This window comes from Sturnus vulgaris, chromosome 11 (genome assembly GCF_052056855.1).
Source record: "Sturnus vulgaris isolate bStuVul1 chromosome 11, bStuVul1.hap1, whole genome shotgun sequence".
Classification (NCBI taxonomy): domain Eukaryota; kingdom Metazoa; phylum Chordata; class Aves; order Passeriformes; family Sturnidae; genus Sturnus; species Sturnus vulgaris.
In genome coordinates, this window is record NC_142253.1 from 11,955,767 (window position 1) to 11,968,990 (window position 13,224).

At 47.9% G+C, this 13,224-nt stretch overlaps 1 protein-coding gene across 1 annotated transcript; it reads left to right on the forward strand.

Moving 5' to 3' along the window:
* Window positions 1-673: 673 nt before the first annotated feature.
* DNASE1L3 (deoxyribonuclease 1L3) lies at window positions 674-6,349 on the forward strand. Its single transcript, XM_014890510.2, has 8 exons — window positions 674-904; window positions 2,355-2,443; window positions 3,068-3,160; window positions 3,458-3,570; window positions 4,071-4,183; window positions 4,501-4,658; window positions 5,489-5,585; window positions 5,814-6,349. Exons 1-8 carry the CDS (start codon window positions 767-769, stop codon window positions 5,940-5,942), a joined length of 930 nt encoding a protein of 309 aa, XP_014745996.2. The 5' UTR covers window positions 674-766; the 3' UTR covers window positions 5,943-6,349.
* The last annotated feature ends 6,875 nt before the right edge of the window (window positions 6,350-13,224 follow it).

Here is a 13,224-nt window from a genome sequence, read left to right on the forward strand (position 1 = left end):
ACCTCCTGCCTTTATAACTGGATTGAGGACCAGCAAATGTCTCTGGCTGAGGGCTGACACATGGTGGAGGATTAAGGGGGTAGGGGGGTGGTGTCCCTGCAAAAGCCACCTCAGGGGACCAAGCCATCCCACCTGCAGCATCCTCACTCAGGTGTTTCAGCCAAACTCGTGTGTCCCCTTCCAGCACACAGCACCAGCCAGACTCACATGCTCAAACCAAGACTCCTGTGCTGGGGACACTTGCCACTGAAGGGCAGTGCTGGCACATCATGTATCTTACTGTGGCTGCCTGGCAGTCTCTTCCAATAGGTTTCTGGTGTCCTACAGAAATCCCAGTCTTCCCTCTGTTGCATCCACCCCATCCAACTCCTGGTCTTTACTGCTGGCCTGGAATGGCTCAAGGAGCCTGGTCCCAGTCTAGCACAGCCCAGAGGTCCCAGCTGGTGCCCAGTCATGGCGAGCATCCCACAGCTGGTGTCTCCCTGTGAGGAGGGTTGCTGGTTCTGGTGGAGCTGTTGTTCTGCCAGGATTCAGAGCCTGGCTCAGAAGAGCCTGTTTTCCTCTCAGGCAGATGTTCAAATTCTCCATGCTGCTTTGTGCTGGGAGATGAAAGTGAGGGAAAGGAGGAAATGGTGATTCCTCTTCATGACTGACACAGCTGACTGCTCAGTTTGACCTCCCAACCAGCCCTAGAGGGACGGATACATAAACACACACACATACATATTCACAGGCACGCTCGCAGCAACTCATTTTGCTCAAGTCCATGAAGATGCTGCTCTTCTTCTTACTTTCACTCTTCCATTTCAACCCATCTCTGAGCCTAAAAATCTGCTCCTTCAATGTGAGGTCTTTTGGAGAAACTAAAATAGCCAGACCTGAAGTCATCGATGCTGTGGTAAAGGTACGTGTGTTTGTCTGGATGAGATAGAACCGAGTTTTCTGGGGTTTCTTAAATGCACAATTGTGCACTTTTTTTGTCTTTCACAGTTAAGTATCAAGTTAAAATAAAAGAGCTGATTATTTTTTTTAAATTGTACTCTTAAAGGAAAAATCAGTCTGTGGTTGAACAGAATGTATGTTGTTATTTTAGCCTTCATGGGAATATAACAGAAAAAATATTTGCTGTTTCATTTGGAAATTGAGTTACGAAAGGAGAAAAACCTCAATGCACAGTAAAAATAGTTTTAACTTTCAATCCACAAAGCCTTGTTTTGTGATACATTATTTATCTTCCTTATGTGCTAGCTATTCTCAAATATTCTTGTCTAATTAAACCTATTCTCAGGACAGCAAATGGCATCTGTCATATTAGAGTCCGGTAGAAATTTTAAAAATCCAATTGCCAGTTTCTGTAAGCAAACCCTCACCATCAGGTTGCCTCTGCAAAACCTGAAAATAACCCTGGTTTTAAAAAGAAATACCTCTTAGACTTGTAGCTTTGCAAATGCCCTCCAAGATGTCACAGTGAGGGAGGACGTGGGGCTTGGTGCTATGAGGTGGCTGTGTGTGCAGAATGGCACCGGTGAGGAATGGCCATATAGCTGGGTTGTATTCCTTTTATTGCAAAATTCCTTTTATTGCAAAAAAGAGAAGAGTGGTTTGCTTGGCTTTGAATTCCCAGACCATTCTTCCTGGACTGTAATCACTATGGACAATATATACTAAATTTTGGGGTCACTTAGATAATTGTGGATAAGTTTCAGGGCGTAAAGAGGAGCTTTTTTCCTGACAAAAATCACCCACAAAGTATAAGGAACAGTGAAACCAGGAGCAGAGGAAAGCCCCTGGGAATGTTGGGCTTTGGGTGAGCTGGACTTTCCCACGGGGAATCCCAGCAGAAGCTGTGGGAGCTGAGCCTTCAGTTCCTCTGAGGTGTGCATTCCCCTGGTGTAGGGACCTGTGTTCAGACAGGGTGTTTGGGCTTTAGGGGCTGTTTCAGAGGAATGTGCAACAAGCTGAGACAGGTGAATGCTTGCCATGGGTAAGGAGTGGGGCAGGGCAGAGGCAGCACCCCAGTACTGGTGGTGATGGTGGCATCAGGCTCATAGGAGTGGCTTGTGCTGCCCCTTCCCCTCCACGCTTCCTTTTCAGGGTGACGTGCCAAAGTTTTTCCACTAAATTTGAAATTATTCTGCTCCCCGGTTCCCTCTCCCAGTTCCTGCTGGGGAGTGCAGCAGCTCTGAAAGCAGAAAAGCTTCGTTCCAGCCCCTGCTCCCTTCCCACGGTCCCAGGCTGCAGCCACTTCTTTCACAAAGGACTTCCCCCATGCCCGTAACCACTTCTTTCTAAGCCCTTCCTAATCCCCTAAAATCAGCCATGTGCAAACTTCCTCCTGCTCCCTCCCCTTGCAGATCATTTCCCGCTGTGACATCATGCTGCTGATGGAAATAAAGGACAGCAAGAACCGTGTTTGTCCTCTCCTGGTGGAGAAGCTCACCAGGTAGGGTGGCCTTGGGCAAATGGAAAAATACTGGGAAAACTGCTTGGCAAGAGCCTGTGCTCTGCTGTGGGCCACTTCCCTGGGACAGAATCTAAGGATCTAGGCTCTGTCTCAGTGTCAAGGAAGGACCAGACTCTGCAGGGACAGGAGCAAAGGCAGTTCCAGACCACTGTAGAATACATTTTAAAATCGATATAACCAAGTTAAATTCAATTTGCTGCAGAGAAGTTCTCGAAGGAGAAAAAAAGTAAAGGGAAGTGCCCTCATCTGGCTGGCACCAGGCTGCAGCAGGACAGCCACCTTCCTGCAGGGCCCAGAACTGCCTTAGATTAGGGAATACTTGCCTGGACAATCCAGATATCCAGAGGAAACAGCAATGTTCAGCTGGCTGGACATGATACCCAGCTGAAGGAGAGACAGAGACTGCAATGAGCAGGGAGAGGGTGGAGTGAAGAGCAAGGGATAGAGCAGGGGTCCAGCTCCTGAGAAGGGTTTAGTGTCTGTACCCACCTGCCTCTGAGGTCAGGCAGGCAATGCCCAAACCCCTGGGCACAGGCAGAATGATCTCGCTGTCAGCCCCCTGTGAGTGCAGAAATTAACTCAGGGGCATCACTTTCCTCCCAGCCAGCTGAAGGAGCCGGAGGAGGAGTACAGGTGCATGGCCAGTGCGAGGCTGGGAAGGAACAGCTACAAGGAGCAGTATGCCTTCATCTACAGGTGGGTGAGCCCCCTTTGCCAACAAGCCAGCCCTTCCCCTTGCCCTCTGGGGCACAGCCCTCGGAGATGGGCTGGACATGGTGCTGGCTTTGCTGGGAGGGAGCTGCAGAGGGGCAGGCTGTGCAGGTGGGCTGGGCTGTGCCTGGATGGGGGGATCACCCCAGTGTGTGTGTGTGTGTGTGTGTGTGTGTGTATCCATCCCAGACTGTGGCCCGGGGTCCAGGTCAGACATGGAGTCAGTGTTGGACATGTCTCAGTGAGCCACGAGTGTGACATCCCCTATCCTTTCTGCTGCAGGCAAAAGCAGGTATCAGTGAAACAAACCTACCAGTACCCTGACACCCAGCCTGGGGATGAGGATGTCTTCTCCAGAGAGCCCTTTGCCATCTGGTGGCAGTCTCCCAAAACTGGTGAGCTGTTTCAGAAACAAGTCCCGTCATTGTCCCACTGTGAGTCAGCACAGCAGCACTGCCTGAACCCGAGCACATCACAGGGCAGGCTCCAGAGGCTGCATCCCCACCCCACACTGTCTTTCCTTACAAGAGCAGCATTTTCCCTTCAGGGCTGCTGCCTCTGGGAAATGCCACAGCCCTGCTTATGCCCTGCTGGGAAAGCCTCTGCTGCTGCCATGGGCAGTGGGCTGGGGGATGCATTCCATGCTGCTGGCACAGCCTGGGAGCACTTACTGTGTGGGTGCTGGATCAGGATTTACCTGCACTGGCACAGCTCCTCAGGCCCAGCTGAGTCCCTGGAGGGGTCACCATGCAACCACAGAGATCACCTTGGTCCACAGTCAGAGCAGTTTTTTTCCTCAGAAAAAACCCTCGCTTACAAGTCAGTCTCTGGTTTTTTGTGACTCATTCTCTATTTAACAATTACATTTTTCCTGTTCTTCTGTCTTGTTTTGAAGCTGTCAGTGAGTTTGCTGTTATCCCTCTGCACACCACACCAGGCACAGCAGTGAGGGAGATTGATGAGCTCTATGACGTGTATTTAGATGTCAAACAGCGCTGGAAAACCGAGGTTGGTTGCCACATCCGTGTCACTAATGGGGCTTTGGTACTGAGTCACTGGCCATGTTATTCACTATTCAGAGCTGAAAACCTTAAACTCATTGATAATGTGCCCCAGGTTTTGAGTATCTCTTTGCTGTATTTTCATTGAGTTCTCTACATTTTACACAGTAAACTTGACCACCTAATAAAACTATTATAGCATGCCCTGATGTACCCAGAAGAAAGCAGAACCCCTACTGCATCCATGAACCATAAAAATCCTCATTGGTCTTCTTTAGAAAAGCTGTACTCATGGTTACGTTTGGAAACCTTCCTACCTTCCAGAACTTTGTCTTCATGGGGGACTTCAATGCTGGCTGTAGTTATGTTCCCCAAAAGCAGTGGAAGAACATCCGTCTGAGGACTTACTCCGAATTCCTCTGGCTAATTGGTGACAAAAATGACACAACTGTGAGGAACAGCACCAGATGCCCATATGACAGGTAAAGGGCTCACTGCCAAACGACTCACTGGTTATAACTCTCTGAGAGAAAAATTGTATCAAAAGGTGTCAGTGACCAACAGAGGAAACAAATGTCCATCAGAGATAAAACAGTGTCCAGGGGAAATGTGATCCAAATGCTTCTAATCAGGAGCACAAAGCCCTTTGCAGACCAGGCTGGGCAGGATTTACACAGAACCACTCATTGCTGTGGCTCAGGTGGGGATGGATGACAGGACAGGACAGCCAGCAGAGCTTCTCACCTGCAGGGAGCCCTGCAAACACCTGGCAGCAGGTGCTGCTGCCCTCTCCATGCCAGTTTTGCACCATGGCTTTTGCTCTTATGTTTGTAATTTGGATTGACAAATGTACAACAAGGTTCTGTGACACCTCAGTTTGCCCTGGACATGTGGCAAGTGCTGCTGCCACTGCAGTTCCCTTGGCAGGGACAAGAATACATCAGCTATTAGAGCCCAGAGTCGTCTTGAAGAATGAGTTTCTGGGTCTGAGCAGGACTTCTCTGGTACTCCAATCACTGTCCTGTGATTTTTGTCTCCAAAGCAAAGCTTTGAAATTTGCAGCATTGTTGGGTGGGTTTAGACAGAAGTCATTCAATGTTGGCTTCCAAGGCCAGTGCACATCAAGGTATTTATGTGCCTCGCTGCCAAGGAGGCACCTAAAGGATCTGACATCTCTGGGTGGGCAGTCCATGGGTCAGGACAAACCACACATAGCTGTGACTTCATCAGAGCCACCTCTGGCCACCAGCTCAGGGCAGTGTGGCTGCCACAGGCACCCCATCACAGCACCCCATTCCCTTGCTCCTTGCAGGATTGTGGTCAGTGGACAGAAGCTCATCCAGGCTGTGGAGCCACACTCTGCCAACATCTTTGATTTCCAGGAGGAATTCCAGATGAGCGAGGAGCAGGTAGGCACAGCACAGTCTCTGCAGCAGCAGGAAGGGCTAACATGGGAGCCCAGAGTGTCCAGGCAGTGCTGAACACACCCTGCCTGTAAAACCAGGTCACTGGTGACCACCACTCCCAAACTGATGCACTGCTCGTGTGCCACCTCCCCACATCCAAGCACTGCACATCCAGGCAGGGCTTGGAGAGACTGAGGGTGGCTCCCAACCCTTTGTGCTATTGTCTTGCAGGCTCTGGGAGTGAGCGACCATTTCCCAGTAGAATTCGAGTTAAAAGCAAAAGGTGGCTTTTTCAACTGGCTGAGATCAAAGTTTTCAAGGAAGAAGAAACCACAGAAGAGCCACAGATCGAGATCTTGAGCATGCCAGGTCCTCATTCATGGCATGGAAATACACAGATGCCAACAGATCTTGTAGAAGGTGTAGAAATACTCACAGCAAGTGCAATTACTTACAATATTTTTACCCAATTTAATGGGTAAAAAGCTCCAAATATTTCTTTAAAGTTCAAATATTTTGAGTGAGAAGGCAAATTAAGCCTCCATACTGTTTTTTCTTCATTGTATACAAAAATAAATCAGCTAGAAGCAGCACACTGTACTTGCTGTACTGGTCACAAATGTAAGAAGCTCCTGCAGGGCTAAAATATTTCTGTATGCTTTACCTGCAATACCTGAAGGGCAGGGAGCTCCACATGTTCCCATGGGGTCTGGAGCTCTGCCATTCCTCTGCAGGGGCAGAAGGATTAAAAGGACATTTTTGCATCATCTGGGTGTGTCTCTGTGGTGTTTATACTTCAGAGCTGCAACCAGCAGACATGAGCCTATACCTGGTGGTTTGCAATGTAGAATATTGCTGAATTTAGAGTATTTCTCTGTGAGCGAGGGGTTTAAATTGGTCACAGCATCCAGGGATTTGGGAAAGACAGAAAGAAAAGACAGAGGAACAGGCAGTGAGAGCCCCTTTTCTGCACTGTCCCAGCTCAGGGCAGCAGGAAGCTGATGGTTCTCACTTCTGCCCACCTGCAGACATCAGGTGAGACGTCCTAGGGATCCCAGGTGACACTGCTGCCAACAGAGTGCCATAAAATTCACATCAAAATTTGAGTTCAGCATCCTGATATGGAAGTGAACTGCATCCCCCCCTCCAAAAAAAATCTCCATGGCAGCCCAAAGTCCTCTAATGAACCAGACTTTAATGGTGATTATTTAATGTAATGGTGCAGCAATCTGTTTTCCTAGCTCAGCCCACAGGCTGTATTTAGTGCAAACCAAACCCTGTCACACAGATGGCATCTGGAGAGTGGGAATAATCCAACTGTTAGTAGAGACAAATATTCATCTCCATCAATGCACCCCAGGTTGCCTGCTGAAGGGGCAGGGAGGGCTGGTGAGTGAGAGAGGCTTTGTGGGGAGGAAAACAGTTTGGCCTTTGTGAAACCCAGTGTTCAGGGAGAAGAATTTGAGGAAAGAAACTAAATCAGGAGAAAATTATCCCAGGAGGTTGTGTGCAAGGCAGACAACAAATCCTCCAGCTTTTAGAAGCAATTAAACTTGAAATGATACAGCATTTCGTATGCTCCCTCACACTGCAGTCAACACAAAGCAAAAAGCCTGATTTAGAACAAATATTTACATTGGGATTTTTATAGAGATGCCACTGTCTGGCTGACATCAGTGATGGTTATTGTGAAGGCTGAAATTAGATTGAGTCTCTGGCCTCACATCTTGCTTCTATGTAAGCACTTTCTGTCTCCTGGCTTTCAGAAAGGAGCAGTGCACACAGGAAGAAATCATCCTCTAGATAATAATGGACACATTCCGTCATGAAAAATATGTAATTACAACTAAGTTTTACTGGAGATATTTATCCTTATTTGCAATATTTGGTATAACCCTTTATCCAGCACTTCAAAATAAAAGATGTGACCAGAGAGCAACTTTGGGAGTGATGTCAGTGGCTTCAGAACAGTGTGCTGGGTTTGGCTGGGATAGAGGGAATTTTCTTCACAGTATTTGCATGGAGCTGCATCTTGGATTTGTGCTGAAAACTGTGTTGATAACACAGGGATGTTTTTGTTGCTGCTGTGCAGCAGTTACACAGAATCAAGGCATTTTCTGTCTCTCACCCCACCAGTGAGTTGGCTCGGGATGCACAAGAAATCGGGAGGAGATGCAGCCACAACAGCTGACACCCCCTGACTCGGGGATGTCCCATACCAAATGGATTCCTGCTCAGCACTTAAACCTTGGGGAAGAAGGGTTCATCCTGTAGAGATGCTGAGCTTCTGACTAACAGAGGGACGTCTTATTGCAAAGTGGTGTTCCTCCATGGAGAGCTGGGACACAGTTTTGTGGATTCAGGGCAGAGACAGCATCTGCACTCATATTGTATGTTTGATAGGGGCTGGGAGGTGTCCCAAACTCCTGCTGTCAGCACAGTCTGTCTCTCTAGATATTCATTAGACAATATTATAATTACATCCTAAAATATTTAACAGTTCATGTCATCTCTAGATTCCCCCCCCTGGGGATCATTACCCAGCTGTCCCAACTGCAAAGGGGTTTTTAAGATTTTCCAGCCTGCAGGAGCCTCAATATATTCTGCAGCCAGAACAAAGTTTCTCTTTTTGATGAATAAGGCTTCTTGAGCTTTATTTATGATCAAACAGAAGTTTTTCCCTGGCAATCCAAAATTCCTGGAGAGACTTTGTCTCATGAAAGCCAGATCTCAGATCATGGCTGGGAGAGAAACAAAGAGGCTCTTCAGAAGCAGAAAATTGTTTCCTCCCCAGCAGCCCTGATCAGGAGAGAACAGAGCAGAGGGTTCAGCTGAACAAAAAGTGCTTAGACCTCCAAACCCTCAGGTTGGGGGCCTTGGGAACCTAACCCTAACCCTTCTCCAATGCATGCTACTGGAGGCATCCTCCCTTCCCACAGACCCAAGCCCCACAGAGAGACACTTCCCCAGCCTACAGAATGTCTCTCTGCCCCTCACCCCACAGAAACCCACACAGGAAAGTTTTTACTGCCCTGGGGGTGTAAGTCACCCGGCAGGGAAGCCCCCAGGAACCCACAGCAGCAGATCAAAGCTGGACTGCCTCTTCTCTTCAATCATCTCTGCTGGATAGGTTTGTCCATCCACCTTCACCTGAAGAGGGCTCATGTCCTCTTGCTGGCCTTGGCACTGCTCCCCACTAAGCCACAGCCCTGACAGCTCCTCTCTGCCTGCAACACAGGGTGAGACCCTTTGGCCCCCACCAAGGCTCTGCCTACCTCCTTTGACTCTTAGCTACTGGCAGAAATAAGGACACAGCAGAGCTGGTACAAAACCCCACAGGGAGCCACCTGCCTTCTTCTTTTGGGGTCTGTACCTAATGTCCAATCTAAACCTCCCCTGGTGCACCTTGAGGCTGTTTGCTCATCCTGTCCCTTGTTACCCGGGAGAAAATACCAAAAGACCTGGCTACAGTCTCCTGCCAGCTGCTGTAGAGTGATAAGGTGCCCCCTGAGCCTCCTCTTCGGCAGGCTGAACACCCCCACCTGCCTCAGCTACTTCTCATAAAACTTGTGCCCCAGACCAGATGTTCACATGTACAGATGTTTGGGCACATAAAGACGTGCAGCAACCGACTGAGCTGCAGCCCCCAGAAGGGCTGTGTCACACAGCAGGGCTGGCAGCACTGACAGCAGAACCAAAGGCAGAAATATCAAAGAGCCTCCCAGTTTGATAGCAGCAGTGTAGGTGTACCAGCAGATACCAGCAGCTGGTCCAAGCCCGGCTGCTCCATGGCTCCCTCAGCCTCTGAAGGGAATGTGGGGAGCATTCCCAGGCTGGAGCTGGCCACTCCTGACCAAGCATCTGCCATGGAAAAGGACCACGGGTGGAGCAGGGGCTTCCTGGGGCATGAGTGTTCTTGTGGCACTCTGGGGAGCTTCTTTCAGCATCCCAGAGCTCAGTGTTCCTGCGGGGCCTCTTCTCTGCCAAGCAAGCCTGGGGGATGGAGAGCAGGAGGTGAGGGCAGCACTCATCTTTCTCCTGCCTCAACTCAAAAGAAAAACAATTTAAAAATCACTTTTCCCCGCTCCATCCATGTATCGCTAAAAACACCTGAGAGCTCCCATCAGCTCCTTGCCCAGAATAACGCGTTTTTCCCGGCTGCAGGCTCCTGCCCCAGCGGACCCAGGCAAGTACGAGCCATTATCAGGGCCCCCTCTGGTGGCACTCTGCACATCCCAGCTGTCTGGGGATCCCTGTGGAATTCACACCCGGCCCCCCCAGCACAGGTGGCAAACTCAAGGAAAGGAAAAGGATTTCACCATTTCTTCACTCACTGCAGACAGCCCATGGCTGACACCCAGGAGGCCCTGGCCCCACTGGGTTTCTAAATGAGTTTTGCAATAAAAAGGCAGCACTTGGTTGGCTCGAGGTCTGGTTATTCATTGCCCACAGTTATTTAAGTGGGAATCATGCTGTGATGACCCTCCTGAGGCAGCAGCTGCTCCCAGGCCCAGGTGCTGGCAGGTTACAGGGCACATCCACCCCTGGGAGCCCTTGGTGTCCCTGCCATACCTGCACAAGGGCAGCTGGCTTGGTCCAGCAGTGACCACAGCCCTTCCTGCCTGCCCAGCCCCTCGGGATGTCTTCTAGTGACTCTGCTTCTGCACTTTGCTGGTTTTAGGAAAGATGTGGGGCTGTTCTGGCACCAGGCATCCCCTGTCTGTAACAGATGCCACCAACTCCTTTTCCAATGCCAGGGAAACTGCAATCAATTTGGATCAGAGGCTCTTTCTGCAACCACAGAATCATAGAATATCCTGAGTTGAAAGAGACACACAAAAATCATTGAATCCAACTCCTGATCCTGCACATAACCACCCCAAAATTCACATCGTGTGCCTGAGAATGTTGTCCAAAGTTTTGTGAACTGTGACAGGCGTGGGGCCATGACCACTTGCATGAGGAGCCTGTTCCTGTGTTCATCCACCCTCTGGGTGAGAAGCATTTTCCTAACATCCAACCTTAACCTTCCTGAGCTGGGTTTAGCCCATGTTCCTCTCCATCATTCTGAGCAGTCAGGGACACAACCTCTGCAGTCCCACCTGGTATAAAACCACAAGTGACCTTTCTCTGCAGGATGGTTTTCCAGCCAGTATGAAAAACAAGGTTAAATTCTTCGTGTGTCATTTTAAATATAGAGTCTCTGCTGTCACTGTTCGCAGGGGCAATTTTCTAGTAGAGAGAAGACAGATTTATAAGAATTAATTTCCATATTGGCAAAGTAACAAAAAACCTTCCCTGAAAAGCTCTGCAAATGCTGGCATTGAGATATGAAGGCTTTCTGTGCCTCTCTGTTGGGAGGAGAGCCTGACCCCAGCCACTTCTGGGGAAGCCAGATGCAAAATCCCACCCCCCAAACAAAACAATCTGGCTGGACATCACTGTCAGAAGGAAATACCCACCCTGGCAAGGCCAGCTCCTCCATGGGGCCCAAAGGACTCAGGCTTCCAGCTCAGCAGGGATGTAAATATTTGCAGTACCAAGGTCCTGCAGAAAGGCAGCTCAGCACAGGAAAGAGCTGTCAAACATACCTCTAGGTCCTGCTAGATCATATTTTCCTATTAATTTTTTTTTAAAAAATCATATATACTAGCCTTTCATTCATGTCATTTAAAGAATGTGCTTTAAATCTCAGTGAAATTAACAGCGACAGGAGCTATAAATCCAACCTGATTTAGTGACAATATTTCTTCTAAGCATGCAATATAAATTCACAGCTATGAAAATTAACTCTGAAAGTCTGAGAAATTCTGAAAAGCCATTTAAAAGCCTTTTCTCAGGAGGCCCTGGGGAAACAGCCCCACACAAGAGGGGGGCCTGGCAAGCAGGGCTGTTTTGATAACCTTCAGTGGAAGGGACCTGAGAATATTAACCATTACTGAAGGCTGTGGAGGAAAAAAAATGCTGTAGCCCTCCCTGCTGCTTTTCCAGCTCAGATGGAGCTGTGAAGATATGGCACCTGGGATGGGAATATTTCTAAGTTATTTTAACACAAGGAAAAATTACTTTTAAAACCAAACATTTGTTTAGAGGAGTTGGGGAGTTTGATGCTGAGATGTTCGGGTACCCAGTGGGTTCAGTTCCAGCAAGGCTGGGTGCTCCAGTGCATGTTCTGCACTGCTGCTGTCAGCAGCAAAATTCCAAACACTCCTTTCTGCTGCTCTAGATGTGGACAGGAGATGTAATAAATAAGGAAAAAAATAAGAACTAGAAGATCCTCCAAGTCAGTTGGCACAAAGCACAGATAAACACCTGGGGATGCTGCCAGCAGCTTTGCAAGGCCCCATTCCTTGGGTGCCAGAGCTGGCTCTGACCTGGCAGAGGACAACCTGGGCAACCAATTCCATTTGGCTCACGGGAGAGCATGGCACAGCCAGCTGTCGTAATAACAAATGGTTTGGAAAGTCTTTCCTCAAACAAATGAAAAACACTGTGTAAGAAAGTATTGTGCCATTCCCTGAATTAAGTTTCATGCAACTCCATCCCAGTTTCTGTCAAGTGATGTCTGTAACCACTTTGGATAGGCCTTTCCATGTGATTTATACATAGTTTGTTCCCTTTTTCTTTCAGGTGAAAAAAGTGCATTGTCTACAGCACAAGTACATTTCAATGTGGAGTAAAAAAATTAATTAGAAAAAATAATCAAGTTTGAAACAAAGGCAGAAGCTAAAAGTAAGTAGAGAAAAAAGAGCAGTTTCTGGATTAGAAATTTCACAATCTCATTTTCAACAGACAATTAGAGGGAAAAGTAATTACAGGGTTTGCATAATCTGACCAAACCCAGAGCCCTGCTAAGCAACAGCCCCAGCACCCACATTGTCAATGTGCCCAGTGATGTCAGAGCAGGTCAGGGCTTTTTGGGGGTGAAGGGAGATCCAGCTTGGACACACAAAATGCTCTGTACAGGCCCAGGCCTGGAGACTGATTACTGAAGCAACAAGGACAGAAAAAAAAATTAAGTATACTGGAACACCTTTACATACATATATATATATATATATATATATATATATATATATATACACACACACATATATATAGAATGATTCAAGGCTTAATTATATAAATATTTAAATATTAATTATTTAAAGATTAAATAATTTGAAGTATTAAAATAAATAGTATATGTTTAATAATTTAAATATTATTATTTAAAACATTTAAAGTTATTAAAATAATTTAAATGTATATATTTAACTTATTAGAGATACAACTGCACATGGCAAAATGCAATTCTCAGTTTTGCATGCTACACCCCGGTATATGAGGTATTTGCCATGCTGGCTGCAGAGATGGCCATCAGACAAACAGAGCCAAGGCCCTGGCCAGCCAGAGGGATCTGAAGAGGGAACTCCAACAGCTCCAAACCAAAGGAGGCCAGTGGGCACCCAGTGAGATCCCGTGCATGGTATGGCAGGAACAAGCACAGCCAGACAGTTGCAGGGCAGACTTGAGCTGCAGGATGAGAACAGGTTTGAGTGTGTGAGTTGTGAGGAGCTCCAGGACATCATCCCCAAAGACCCCTTCTCTTTGCCATTGAGATGCACAAATGCATCCCACCAATAGCAGGCGGGGGGCTGGA